The following is a 15,008-nucleotide window of genomic DNA, read 5'->3' on the forward strand; positions in this document are numbered from 1 at the left end:
AATATTCATTACCCACACCACACCCCTACCACACCCCATGATCTTTCACAATGGGCCATCATCTTGGACAAAGGACAGTAACAGCCTGTCGCCTGTCTGCCTGTGACTCAGACACACTCAGCCATGCAGAAGACAGAAATAAAATGTTTTATTTATCTCAAAATTAAAAAAATATAACCACTGTTGTCCATCTAGTGGATGTATTTGTCAATGTATTTGGTACACAAACGGTTAACAGGTCTCGTTGTAGGCTATTTGCCCAGGCACAATGCACAGGATATGCAAGCACAAACTTTGATAAAATCTGATAAACTCTAGCTAGAAGTATAAATATAATCTGTTGTCATTTTGTCCTGAGGGGGTTAAGCATGTTCAGTAAATGGGAGAGGCGTGTAGATGTATATATCCATTCAAAGTCCGGTACCCCTAACCCTTCCTCACGTTGACTGGAATATGATGTCACAGGTTGTGTGAGTGCTCAGGCGAAAACACACACACACACACACACACACACCTAATCGGTACTAACCATATTGTTATAGAGGGCTTTGTCTGACCTGACCCCCCCCCCCCTTCCACCCTCCTCCAGGAAAGCTAGTCTGGCCCTGATCAGGAAGATGGTTCACTACAGCTCCGAACTGCTGCTGAAGGAGGTGTGTGATTCCGACGCTGGTCACAACCTGCCTACGACTCTGGTGGAGATTACTGCTACAGTCCTGGACCAGGAGGTACACAAGCACACACACACACACACAGACCCCTACCTCCCCTCCTCAACAGCACTATTTACACCCTACTGGTGCAGCAGTGTTTTGTGAGCAGACTGTGCGTGATGCCATCCCTCTCCCCCAGGACGACGATGACGGCCACCTGCTGGCTCTGCAGATCATCAGGGACTTGGTGGACCAGGGGGGTGATGTGTTCCTGGACCAGCTGGCCCGACTGGGCGTCATCAACAAGGTCTCCACGCTGGCCGGACCCTCTTCCGACGACGAGAACGAGGAGGAGGCCAAACCAGAGAAGGTACCGCACACACACACACACACAGAGAACATGGAAATAAACACACTAGGAAATAAACACACTAGAACACATGCTCTTACACACACACACACACACACACTCACTTACTCGCAGAACATGAAAATACACACACTGAAACGCACTAGAACACACACACACACACACTAGGCTTGTCACGGTTGTCGGTGTTAGCGGTGTTACTCAGTGTTTGGGCATACAGCGTGTATTCATCGAGCCATTATTTTAACCGCCCACCGTTGTTTTCTGCCCCAACTGTAGTTTTACCTATTTAGTTAATTTTCACATATCAGCGTCCTCTCATCAAACTCAGACAAGTGTCTGTGATCTGCCCCTCCGCGTGCGCAGGGAGTCTAGAGGAATCATATTGCAGTTCACGTGAAGAGAGGAGGGGAGGGGAGGAAAAGGGGGGGTTATGGCTAATACCCTCTTGTGACTAGCTAGCCTAGCTAACGTTCAGCTAACTTAGCTACCTATTGGCTGTTAAGCTAACCTAACCTAGTGGCTGTTGCCATTAGCTAGCTGGCTAGTTTATTCTAGGAGCCTATTCTCTCGCCTATTCTAGCAGCATTCCGTTCATAAAACAGATTTGCGGAGGCAGTTTGGCGTTGTATGCCTCCAATTTGCCATTTGCCTGCAAATGTGCGATCATAGTCAGAATAAGGTGAACATTACACTCGGTCCTGTGCTTTATGATCAGAATCAGAATTAGTTTGTCTTGTAGTTTTTCAACATACTAGGAATTTGCTTCAGACATGGTGCATATTCCTAGTAGACTATGAAAACTGCATGGCAATAAACAAATTCTGATTATAAAGAATCACAAGACTGAGTAACGTTTATCTTTCCTTACTCTGATCATGCATTTGCAGGCAAGCCGGGGAAGCATACAATACCAAATTCAAATAGGCTACACAACAGTGCTGTTCAACGTAGGGTCTAACGTTAAAGATGAAAGTAAGCACTCTTATTGTAGGCTAGTCTGTGTTACCAGTGTTGCCATGAGTTTATTAGTCGGTGTGAAAAAATCCACACCGTGCCATCCCCCCCCCACACACACACTTTATAGCACCTCATAGTCTCCACACTCTTCTATCCACGATTGAGTTCCATAGTTTTTTGAAGCGGTCCAGCCGCTTCTTTGTGACGTGTGTGTCCGTCCATTCGTAGCCTGAGATTTACACCAACCAACCAGCAGAGGGCAGTTAGAGACTGCTCATAAACCGCTTACTTCACCACCTGGGTGTGCTGTTTTGCCCCCCAGGAGGACGAGCACCAGGAGGACGCCAAGGAGGTGCAGCAGGGGAAGCCGTACCACTGGAGGGACTGGTCCATCATCCGCGGCCGCGACTGCCTGTACATCTGGAGCGACGCCGCAGCCCTGGAGCTCTCCAACGGCTCCAACGGCTGGTTCAGGTTCATCCTGGATGGCAAGCTGGCCACCATGTACTCCAGCGGCAGCCCTGAGGGAGGCTCCGACAGCTCTGGTAGGAGGGTCGTACGCACTCGCACACACACGCGCACACATCCATCCATGCATACACACACACGCGTGCGCACATGTACACACACACTCATGCACCTGCACACACACTCGTGGATATACACACACAATCACTCATGCACATACACACATGTGCACACATGCACACATGCGCCCACACACACACACACACACACACACACAGCCCCACTGGAATGATTAGCTAGACCTAGATCACAGCCCACAGCTGTTGGATTGCTGATATCAGACATTGAAATTACATTTCAGGAGTTCTGAATCTCTCTCTCTCTCTCTCTCTCTTTTCTCTCTTCCTTTCCCCTCCCCCCCTCCCTCCCTCCGTCCCTCCCTCCAGAGAGTCGTAGTGAGTTCCTGGAGAAGCTCCAGAGGGCGAGGAGCCAGGTGAAGCCGGTGACGGCCAGCCAGCCCATCCTGTCGTCCCTGGGCCCCACCAAGCTGACGGTGGGGAACTGGTCCCTGACCTGCCTGAAGGAGGGCGAGATCGCCATCCACAACTCAGACGGCCAGCAGGCCACCATCCTGAAGGAGGACCTGCCCGGCTTCGTGTTCGAGTCCAACAGAGGAACCAAGCACTCCTTCACCGCCGAGACGTCTCTGGGTGAGTTATACCCACACACACGCGCACACACAAACACACACACACAGACAAACATGCAGAAACACGTGCACACACACACACACACACACATGCACGCGCACACACGCGCATACGCACGCACAAACATGCATGCACACACACTTTCACAAACAGGATGATCAAGTACTCCGTCAGAGGCCTTCTGGGTGAGTTAGTTAAGAGGCTTAGATCAGTGTGTTTGATATAGCTCCCCTGGTGTAGTAGACTACATTAGGGTCTATTAATCTGTGCCTGTTTGGCAAATCAAACGCACCTCGCCCTCACAGTATGACTGATTTTAAGCGTCTGATTGGTCCATGCTCTGTAACGCTCTTGTCTCTCTCTTTCGGTGTTGCAGGGTCGGAGTTTGTGACTGGCTGGACCGGGAAGAGAGGTCGGAAGCTCAAGTCCAAACTGGAGAAAACCAAACAGAAGGTGGGGGTTAGTTAACCCTCACACAGTAGTCCTGACCTCCACACTGTTAACCCTCACAGTAGAGTCTGTCTGTCTGTAGCGTACCGAACACTAACCCTAAACTCCATTTCACTGACTCCTATGAATTATTGGCGGTCAGCTGATATGATGGTGACAAAATTCGTATCAGTTTCCTAGACACAGATGAAGCTTGGAGTCCCAGATCTAGTTTAGCGTCTGCCTAGTCTTGCGATGTCAGACTTTTGAGGTCTTCCTCTGAAGGTCTGGAGACATCTCCATTGAAAGCTGTTACTAGAACAGCGCCAAAAACCGGCGCTACCAATCAGAGCCACTTCCTACATCTCCAATAGGGTGAAGGACCCACCTTACCGGAAATTGTCCTCCAAACAAACTAGAGTGGCGAATCAAAACAAAACATTCACCACCCCATTAGGAAGGACTGCCCTAAAGGCGTTGGATTGGTTCTGCAATGCAGTTTGTTTTTTTCAATCTCATAGTTTCCACCCACTTTTAGTGACGAAATTTAGATGAATGTCTTCAGTCTATAGTTGAGCGCAGTGTTTTAGAGACTGACTCGTGAGTCTAGCACCTGTCAAGCCTACTGAGTCCTCCTCTCAAAGTGTGTCCAGGCTGTAACCTTGCCCCCTGCCCCCCAGGTGAAGACTATGGCCCGGGACCTGTATGACGACCACTTCAAGGCGGTGGAGAGCATGCCCAGGGGGGTGGTGGTCACCCTCAGAAACATCGCCACTCAGCTGGAGTCTGCCTGGGAGCTGCACACCAACAGACAGGTATACACCTGACCTCTGACCCTTACTAACATACTTTTATCAGACACTTTATTAGGTACACCTGCTCAATCAGCCAGTCATGTGGCTGCAACATAAAGCATGCAGACATGGTGAAGAGGTTTAGTTGTTGTTTGGACAGACATTAGAATGGGCAAGACGCGTGATCAAAGTGACTTGACCGTGATATGATCATTGGTGCCAGATGTGGTGGCTCTACAATACGTTAGTCATTTAGCAGACACTTTTATCCAAAGCGACATACAATAATTGCATTTAACATGGGTAGTCAGTGTACTATTACTTGCCAGAACTCACAAGTGCATCTCCTTTCTAAAACAAGTGATTAAGAGCATAACCTAGTGCTGAAGGCAAAGTGAAGAATGGCAAACTAAAAATACAATGGGTGCTTAAGAGGGAGGATCCTGGTAGTACTTGTTGAAGAGGTGAGTTTTGAGCCTGGCTCTAGCATCTCGGAAACGGCTACCTTCCTGGGATTTTCAGGCACTACAGTCTCTAAACTAGAGGCTGGTGAGAATGAGAATTGTTTTGATGAACAGAAAACATCCAGTGAGCGTCAGTTCTGTGGAAAAAAACACTTTGTTAGTGAGGCAGGTCAGAGGAGAATGTCGAGACTTGTTAAAGAAAGGACACATGCTCAAATAATATCTGTTTACAACAGTGTTAACAGTGTTGTGCAGAAGGGCAGCTTGTTGAATTCAGGCCATGAAGAATTCAGACTGTTCTGGAGGCAAAAGGGGTACTAGATGGGTTTACCTCATGAAGTGTCCACTGAGTGTGTATTTTTAGACGTTGGGCGTGATCAGGTGTGTATGACTGAGATGGAAAGATTATTTACGTACTGGCAGTGTGAAGTCTGGTGGTGGTGTCTGCCTGCCCGGGTTCCTGCGTTCCTGTGTTCTAGTGTATTCAGTGATTGTTGATTGTTGTGTTCTAATGATTTCCAGTGTATGGAGGGGGAGAACACGTGGAGAGACCTGATGAAGACAGCTCTGGAGAACCTGATTGTGGTTCTGAAGGACGAGAACACCATCTCCCCCTATGAGATGTGCAGCAGTGGACTCGTCCAAGCACTTTTTACTGTCCTTAATAATGTATGTTACCAACAGATGAACCATCTGTTGATTTATTTGATCCATTCAACCATTTCGTCATTGTTTCATCCACTCATCCATCTATTCATAAGCCCAGAAGCCAGCTCACTCACCTGTGTCCATCCATATCTAGTCAGTCTCCAGGTCACTCAGACTGTCTGTCATCTGGTCTGTTTCAGAGTGTGGAGCTCGACCTGAAGCATGATTGTAAGCCATTAATGGAGAGGATAAATGTATTTAAAACTGCATTCAGTGAAAACGAAGATCATGAAAGGTGAGCTGGTGCTTTTCTTGTGATTGATATGATTTCATTATGTTAAGGGCTTGGTTTTCATGTACAGATTCTTTTTTTGTGGTCTCGCTCACAACCTGTCTCTCTCTCTTCCTCCCTCCCTCCATCCATCCCTCCCTCCCTCCTGTAGCAGACCAGCAGTTGCCTTAATCCGTAAACTCCTAGCAGTCCTGGAGTCCATAGAACGGCTCCCTCTGCATCTGTACGACACCCCAGGATCCACCTACAACCTGCAGGTCAGTCTACCTCAAGCGCACGCACGCACACACGCGCACACACACACACACACACATACACACACACTTAATAGCCACTGTCCAACTTTAGTCACTTGAATCTGTTGGATGAGAGCTGTTCCTGACTAGTGATGTGTATTTGTGTGGTGTCTGCATGCGCGTGTGTGTGTGTGTGCGCGTATGTGTGTGTGTAGATTCTCACGAGGAGGCTGCGTTTCCGTCTGGAGCGAGCCCCTGGTGAGACCGCTCTGATCGACCGGACCGGTCGCATGCTGAAGATGGAGCCTCTGGCCACGGTGGAGTCTCTGGAACAGTACCTCCTCAAGATGGTGAGATTTACATCCTCTCGTCTCTACCTCCTTTCATCTCTCTACCTCCTTTCATCTCTCTACCTCCTCTCCTCTCTACCTCCTCTCCTCTCTCTACCTCCTCTCCTCTCTCTACATCCTCTCCTCTACTTTCTACCTCCTCTCCTCTCTACCTCCTCTCCTCTCTCTACCTCCTCTCTTCTCTACCTCCTCTCCTCTCTCTACCTCCTCTCCTCTCTACCTCCTCCTCTCTACCTCCTCCTCTCTACCTCCTCTCTTCTCTACCTCCTCTCCTCTCTACCTCATCTCTAGCTCCTCTCTTCTCTACCTCCTCTCCTCTCTACCTCCTCTCCTCTCTACCTCCTCTCCTCTCTACCTCCTCTTCTCTCTACCTCCTCTCCTCTCCTCTCTACCTCCTCTCCTCTCTACCTCCTCTCCTCTCTCTACCTCCTCTCCTCTCTACCTCCTCTCCTCTCTCTACCTCCTCTCCTCTCTCTACCTCCTCTCCTCTCTCTACCTCCTCTCCTCTCTACCTCCTCTCCTCTCTCTACCTCCTCTCTTCTCTACCTCCTCTCTTCTCTACCTCCTCTCTTCTCTACCTCCTCTCCTCTCTCTACCTCCTCTCCTCTCTACCTCCTCTCCTCTCTACATCCTCTCCTCTCTCTACCTCCTCTCCTCTCTACATTCTCTTCTCTCTACCTTCTCATCTCTCTACCTCCTCATCTCTCTACCTCTTCTCCTCTCTACCTCCTCTCATCTCTACCTCTTCTCTCTCTACCTCCTCATCTCTACCTCTTCTCTCTCTACCTCCTCATCTCTCTCCCTCCTCATCTCTCTACCTCCTCTCCTCTCTACCTCCTCTCCTCTCTACCTCCTCTCCTCTCTACATTCTCATCTCTCTACCTCCTCTCCTCTCTACCTCCTCATCTCTATCTCCTCATCTCTCTACCTCTTCTCTCTCTACCTCTTCTCTCTCTACCTCCTCTCCTCTCTCTACCTCCTCTCCTCTCTACCTCCTCTCCTCTCTACCTCCTCTCCTCTCTACATTCTCTTCTCTCTACCTTCTCATCTCTCTACCTCCTCATCTCTACCTCCTCTCATCTCTACCTCTTCTCTCTCTACCTCCTCATCTCTCTACCTCTTCTCTCTACCTCCTCATCTCTCTACCTCCTCTCCTCTCTACCTCCTCTCCTCTCTACCTCCTCTCCTCTCTACATTCTCATCTCTCTACCTCTCCTCTCTACATTCTCTTCTCCTCTCCTCTCCCTCCTCTCCTCTCTACCTCCTCTCCTCTCTACATTCTCTTCTCTCTACCTTCTCATCTCTCTACCTCCTCATCTCTACCTCCTCTCATCTCTACCTCTTCTCTCTCTACCTCCTCATCTCTCTACCTCTTCTCTCTCTACCTCCTCATCTCTCTACCTCCTCTCCTCTCTACCTCCTCTCCTCTCTACCTCCTCTCCTCTCTACATTCTCATCTCTCTACCTCTCCTCTCTACATTCTCTTCTCTCTACCTTCTCATCTCTCTACCTCCTCATCTCTACCTCCTCTCATCTCTCTACCTCTTCTCTCTCTACCTCCTCTCATCTCTCTACCTCTTCTCTCTCTACCTCCTGATCTCTCTACCTCCTCTCTACCTCCTCTCCTCTCTACATTCTCATCTCTCTACCTCCTCTCCTCTCTACATTCTCTTCTCTCTACCTTCTCTTATCTCTCTACCTCCTCTCATCTCTCTACCTCCTCCTCTCTACCTCATCTTTCTACATCCTCCCATCTCTCCCTCCTCTCATCTCTTTACATCTTGTCCTCTCCTCTCTTGTTCCCATCCTGAAGAGCTTGTCTAACCTCGCCCCCCTCCTCCAGGTGGCCAAGCAGTGGTATGACTTTGACCGCGCCTCCTTCATCTTTGTGAGGAAGCTGAGGGAGGGGCAGACCTTCACCTTCAGACACCAGCACGACTTCGATGAGAACGGCATCGTCTACTGGATCGGAACCAATGCCAAGTAAGACCCCATCCATGTCGATTAAAGACCCACTGAGAATATGAGGATCCCAGAACCTTAAAGCTGCAGTATGTGCGATTTTCATAAGAATGTATTCATTTAAATATTGCCATGATAAATAGAAAGGGATAAGTGATTGGGCTCCTCAGTGAAAACCGCGTCTTTGTAAACTGCTGTTTCGCTCTGCTGCAATTTGGTGTCTTGTTGACACCAGAGAATTAAAATAAAAGAAGCTTGAAGGCGTGGCCACACCTGCATGCTGAGACCGAGTCAGCAACACGCTGAATACTTCATGGGTAACCAAAACCCACAAACCGTGAGATTGAAGCAGACTGAAATGAACGTGGCAGATGGAATTTTCCAGTTCATAACCAGATAACTTCTGCACTATCTATACATTTCAAACCACTAGCCCAAACTCATATTAATACAATTGGTTTTGAACTGTACCTTAACCCCATTGTTTTAGAACCAGGCCTGAACCCCACTGGCTTATTGAATTCTGATCTGATTAAAGCTGATTGGTTGCCCCCCTCCCTAGGACCGCCTACGAGTGGGTGAACCCCGCCGCCTACGGCCTGGTGGTCGTGACGTCATCGGAGGGGCGGAACCTCCCGTACGGCCGGCTGGAGGACATCCTCAGCCGGGACAGCTCCGCCCTCAACTGTCACACCAACGACGACAAGAACGCCTGGTTCGCCATGGACCTGGGGCTGTGGGTGATCCCCTCGGCCTACACGCTGCGCCACGCCCGCGGCTACGGGCGCTCCGCCCTCCGCAACTGGGTGTTCCAGGTGTCCAAGGACGGCCAGAACTGGATGACCCTCTACACACATGTGGACGACTGCAGCCTCAACGAGCCTGGGTGGGTGGTGTGAGGGATGCGCACACATATGAACACGTGCGTGCACACACACACACACACACACACACTAGATCTGTGCAATAAAATCAATACAGCAATACATTGCGATATTTGAGGGTATATTTTCACTTGGGTGTCGTTTGTTTCGTTCGTGCACAAAGCAGGATTATACAAAAACTACCAGACTGATTTTCACGAAACTCGGTGGAGGGGTGTAGGATGGGCCAATTTAGAACCCATTACATTTTGGAGCAGATCAGAATCACTGGGCGGATCAGATATACTGTAACACCTGATTAGTATATGGGCTATAACTTTGTGTGTGTCTTTGTGCATGTCCTGGTGTGTTTCTGCCCGTATCCTGGTGTGTCCATAACCGTGTGTGTGTGTGTCCGTGTGTCCTGTTGTGCTGCAGCTCCACGGCTACGTGGCCTCTGGACCCGTCCAGGGAGGAGAAGCAGGGCTGGAGACACGTCCGCATCAAGCAGATGGGGAAGAACGCCAGCGGTCAGACTCACTACCTGTCCCTGTCCGGCCTGGAGATCTACGGCACCGTCAGCGGCGTCTGTGAGGACCAGCTGGGTAAGACCCTGGCCAGGCGGCCTTTACTGACAGGACAGATCAGATGTCACATGTGAGGACCAGCTGGGTAAGCCCCGCCCCACCGCTGCTGGTCGGCCAGGCGACATTTACTGACAGGACAGATCAGAGGTCACATGCAGCGCAACACCCGAGAACAGACGCTCATTTAACCACGTCCGTCTCGCTGTACTCCAGTCAGCACTGTGTGTTTATCGAACAAGTTCCCCATCGGCGCCAGGTCTGTTCCAATATATCTGAGCTGCCCTGTCCCTCTCCTCTCTCCCTCCCTCCCTCCCCCAGGTAAGGCCGTGAAGGAGGCGGAGGCGAACCTGCGGCGCCAGCGGCGTCTGTTCCGCTCCCAGGTGATGAAGTACATCGTGCCCGGGGCGCGCGTGGTGCGCGGCATCGACTGGAAGTGGCGCGACCAGGACGGAAACCCTGCTGGGGAGGGAACCGTGACTGGGGAGGCCCACAACGGTGAGCCCCCCGGCCCTTAACACACACATACAGGCCTCACGCAGAACATACACACACACACACACACTTACATACGGCCCCCTGCCTGGCTGTGTCTGGGGTCTGGAGCTGGAGCTCAGCTCAATTCAGCTCAGCACAGTGCCTGCTTCGAGAGTCTCTGGCCCTGTTTGAATACTCAGAAGAAGCATCCTCCTCTCTTCTCTTCCTTGGGGTAACCTCTGATCTAACATGATTGGATAGGTGAAGACCTGTTCCTCAACACAGCTGTTTCCAAGCTGCTTTTTTCTGAATCTTTCAAAAAATGTCCTAAGTCTCAACTAGGAAATCACAAACCGCATACAGCACCTTTTAAAGGGGCACATTACTCAAAATAAATGTTTTGATGTTTTCCATTAATCCACCCTTGTATAGGTTGTAAAAGTATCATTATTAGGTGGGTAAAAACTGGATGGATTTGGCTGTTTCTGAAACTCCCTCAGAAGTGTGATTATGTGCTAGCTCATTGGTATGTCATTTGTATGCACATCACACTTCTAGGGTGGCAGAAGCAGTTTTGTCTATCATGTTCTAACCCACCAAATAATGCATGTTTTATATAATGCATGTTGGCTTCTTGGAAAACATACAAAACACTTTGAGTAAAGTCCCCTTTACTTACCATAGGGGAGTGTCCAGGACAGGGAATACACATTTACCGTTTTAAACATGGGTTGAAATACTATTTGAAATACTTTCATTCACTGTCATGTTTTACTAAAGTTTGCTTGGAGGGTCACATGGATGGCATTTGCATATTTGAAACAAATTGGGTAATTTGTGCCAGACGAGCAATCATGTAAAGAAAAGTGCATAACATTTTTTTAAATAGTATTTAGACCCCGGCTTTTTCAACACACACCTGCTCTGATATTATTACTTTAACTAGTGAGCACCTAAATGGAGTCATTGGATTAAAACATGCTAAATGGAAACAAATTGTGAACATCAAGTGCATTTAAATGCTTTGAGGAGGCTGTTAGTTGTGTAGCTCTATACCTTTTTTTCACTAACACTTTTTTGTGTAAAGTCAGGAAGTAAAAAGTGACCAGTTGTGTATGAGATGTCATACTACTGTGTGTTTGTGCTAACATGATGATCTGGTGAGGGCTGGATAGACATGATCGGGGTGGTGGTGGTGCTCGATCTCAATTTCCATCTTGGCTAGGGTTGCAAAATTACAACTACCCAAAATTCACAACAGGAATTGATGGCAAATAACGGGAATAAATTCTGTTTACTAATCAAACCAAAATACCTCAGAGTGTACCCCAAAATACAAAAGTGCTACAAACTACCACATTATGCTTATTGAACAGAACAGCACACACCTACAGACCATGCAGGGACTCGCTCTTCTTATCAAAAGGAACAATGACAATGAGCAGCACTTCTTTTTTCCCCGAATGTCCTTGTTTTAAACAAACACTTTTTCCTATTCTATTGAAAAGATTACTTTTGTATTTGAAATTATCAAGCATGTGCATCTGCACTGTGTGCACGTGTGTCACTATGCAGAAGCCTGGAACAAAATAATGTGCAGGCGCCAATGACAGAACATAAGAAAAAACTGTTATACTTTCAGAATTAACTATTAAACTTTGGATTACTTTGGGGATATTTTTTGGGTACTTTTAATTATGTTTGGGTACTTTGGGGTACCTTTTTTGGGTACTTTGAGGTGTATTTTGGCAGTACTCTGGGGTATTTTGGGGTATTCTTAGTGGTGATTGGTAGGATCCTTCCAAATTTATTCCAGTTAATTCCCATAAATTCCTGTTAATTTTTCAACTCTAATCTCGGCTCAGACTGACCTCTCTCTGGCTCTAGACCCAGCTTTGTCACCTGTTTTCAAACTCGCTTTGCTCTTTAACTCCTCCTAATGTATCAACGGTCTATAATGGTTTTATAACCACGCAGGAGCTCCAGGGCCATATGAGATGATCTGAGCACTGCCCCCACAGGGGCAGATATGTTCACATCTGAGTCAGAGGCTCCAGTGTGATCACATGCTGTGGCGCTCCAGCCTCATGTCCTTCCCATGCATGGCTGGAATATGATCCACCCATCTCTGAATGCCAGTTTCAGATTGAAACCCCTATTATATACACTATACAGATGGGTGACAAATGACAGGACAAACGTGAATAAATGAGTGAAACATAATGAATGCAGATGCTTCCATACAGGTGTACTGCATGATACAGTTAAGCAGCGAGCATCCTATCATAAATGCTGAGCAGGCCCAGCCGACCTCAACTTTGGATCAAGATAAGGAAAAGATGGAAATCTTCCTTTGGTCCATACTGCCCTGTACAATACAATAGAACAGCTGTCTCCTGTTTGTTTGCCCTGTAGCCCCTTTCCCCAGGCCTTAAAAGGACAGGTTCAGAATTAACATCAGAATCTACTTCCATACTATATCTCGAGAGTGCACCGTTTGACGAAACGTTAATATTGGCCGTTGTATATGATCATAAATAACCTTATAACATGGCTTATAATGCTAAATTCCGAACCTGTCAGGACACAACAGCAGGACACCCCCCTTCCCCCAGGGGTCCGCTGTTGACGCTCAGAACTAGCCTCCTCTCATATAATTGGTTAGGGAAGTTTGGATTATCTTTTGATAGAATGGTGTGCCATCCCTCCAGAGACTTGTACAATCTATGCCAGGGTGCATTGAAGCTGTTCTGACGGCTCATGGTGGCCCAACACTTTACTAAGATACTCTATGTTGGCTTTTCCTTTAATTTATCACCCATCTGTGTGTGTGTGTGTATGTAATATGTATATATATATATATTATATATATATATATATATTTATTATATACACTATTATATATAATATATATGGCTGTCACCCATACCTAACTCTGTGGTTAGCTTGCTATGTGGAAGAGCTCCCACCACCCTCCCTCGTCTCCCCCACCTCCCCTCTCCCCCAAGATAACAGGTAACCTTCATGCTTTGAACCAGCATCCTCTCTGCCCTGCCTCCTGCCAGTCCCCTGGCCAACCATGTTTTCTCAGTGTGTTGATCCAGATATTACGTCTTTCAACTAATCATCTCCATAAATCAAACTAAGTGCATGTTGATGTCACAATTTGCAAGCCCAAATGGACTCCATTGCCAAGCGTGTTGTGTTATTATGATTATGTGTTTTATTTTGTTTACATCGACACAGGAAAAAAAAAATCTGCAGTTCCTTTTGTTCCTCAAGTGGCTTTTAAGCTTTGCGTTTGCTCAAAAAGAAATTCTACTTTGGCTTTTTTTTTGGCTTTTTCTGTAACTCATGTTCTCTCGCCTAGCTTCACCTGGACCAGATTGAACCACAGTAGATCAATAGCAACGTCTTTAACAATAAACCATAGATCAATAACGACACTACCTGACATTCAGTTTAGTATTAGAATCAAAATACATATAGTTGATTAAGACATTTGCCTTGAACATCTCATCACATTACAATTGACCTCCATGCATCCTATGCTAACATTGAGTAAGCTGGGTGAAGTGTAGTTCTTGTCCAGTGTGGAGCATGGAGCTGCTGTCTGACTATGCTGCTGTGTTTCTCTCTCTCTCTCTCTCTCTCTCTCTCTCTCTCTGCCGGGCCTCTCTCTCACACCGTTCATATCCCTTTCCAGGCTGGATTGATGTCACCTGGGATGCCGGTGGCTCAAACTCTTACCGTATGGGTGCTGAAGGGAAGTTTGACCTCAAGCTTGCGCCAGGGTACGACCCTGAGTCTGCGCCGTCACCCAAACCTGTCTCATCCACTGTTTCAGGCCCGGCGGCCGCGCAGCCCTGGAGCAGCCTGGTGAAAAATAACTGTCCGGACAAGGGCGGCTCGTCCTCGGCCGCGCCCCCCGGGTCCTCCAGCAGGAAGGGCAGTAGCAGTTCGGTGTGTAGCGTGGCCAGCAGCAGCGACATCAGCCTGGGCTCCGCGCGCCTGGAGCGCCTGGAGCGCCGGGCCGAGGGGCTGCTGCTGGAGCAGGGGGGGGCGCTGGGAGGAGGGGGAGGGGCCGCCGGGGCGGAGGGGCAGGAGCCGATCGTGGTGCTGTCGTCGGCGGAGGCGGGTTCCGGATCCGCCTCCAGCACCAGCACGTTGACTGCGGACGCAGCGAGCGAGGATAGGAAGCAGCAGCCGGGCACGGACAGCACCTCGCGGCAGGGCGGAGGAGCCCCCACGCCGGCCGACGCCGCCATCTCCATGGGGCTGGTCAGCGTCAGCTCCCCGGACGTCAGCTCCGTGTCTGAGTCCTCCAGCAAGGACGCGCCGTCCCAGAGGCCCCTCTGTTCGGCCGCCAGCGCACGGCTGTCCGTCAGCTCCCTCCTGGCGGCCGGGGCGCCCATGAGCTCCAGCGCAAGCGTGCCCAACCTGTCGTCCCGCGAGGCCAGCCTCATGGAGTCGTTCGTCAGGCGGGCGCCCAACATGTCGCGCACCAACGCCACCAACAACATGAACCTGAGCCGCAGCAGCAGCGACAACAACACCAACACCCTGGGACGAAACGTGATGAGCAGCGCTAGTGAGTAGCTCTACTGCAGCAGTACTGGAACTACACTACTACTAATAATCCATCAGGTTTATAACGCTCTTCTCATTGTGAGACAGTCTCAAAAGTGCTGAAAAGTGGTTCGGCTAGGGTTGCCTCCTTCACAAATGCGTTAGCTAACGTTACTTCG

The 15,008-nt window shown here is 48.9% G+C and overlaps 1 protein-coding gene across 9 annotated transcripts in view; it reads left to right on the forward strand.

The window, feature by feature from the left end:
* hectd1 (HECT domain containing 1) overlaps positions 1-15,008 on the forward strand; it is a 42,759-nt gene that overhangs the window by 9,151 nt on the left and 18,600 nt on the right. For 5 of the 9 annotated variants that reach the window (XM_084438509.1, XM_084438515.1, XM_084438511.1 and 2 more), the window contains exons 12-26: positions 590-728; positions 853-1,023; positions 2,306-2,528; positions 2,898-3,161; positions 3,538-3,620; positions 4,271-4,405; positions 5,371-5,517; positions 5,697-5,791; positions 5,940-6,045; positions 6,240-6,374; positions 8,218-8,357; positions 8,899-9,222; positions 9,638-9,804; positions 10,105-10,281; positions 13,967-14,851. In XM_084438509.1, the coding sequence (XP_084294635.1) occupies positions 590-728; positions 853-1,023; positions 2,306-2,528; positions 2,898-3,161; positions 3,538-3,620; positions 4,271-4,405; positions 5,371-5,517; positions 5,697-5,791; positions 5,940-6,045; positions 6,240-6,374; positions 8,218-8,357; positions 8,899-9,222; positions 9,638-9,804; positions 10,105-10,281; positions 13,967-14,851 (3,191 nt within the window). The remainder of the gene's footprint in view (positions 1-589; positions 729-852; positions 1,024-2,305; positions 2,529-2,897; positions 3,162-3,537; positions 3,621-4,270; positions 4,406-5,370; positions 5,518-5,696; positions 5,792-5,939; positions 6,046-6,239; positions 6,375-8,217; positions 8,358-8,898; positions 9,223-9,637; positions 9,805-10,104; positions 10,282-13,966; positions 14,852-15,008) is intronic. The other 4 variants (XM_084438510.1, XM_084438513.1, XM_084438517.1 and 1 more) reach the window with 2 other exon arrangements.

Source organism: Borostomias antarcticus (assembly GCF_949987555.1).
Source record: "Borostomias antarcticus genome assembly, chromosome: 5".
NCBI classification, from domain to species: domain Eukaryota; kingdom Metazoa; phylum Chordata; class Actinopteri; order Stomiiformes; family Stomiidae; genus Borostomias; species Borostomias antarcticus.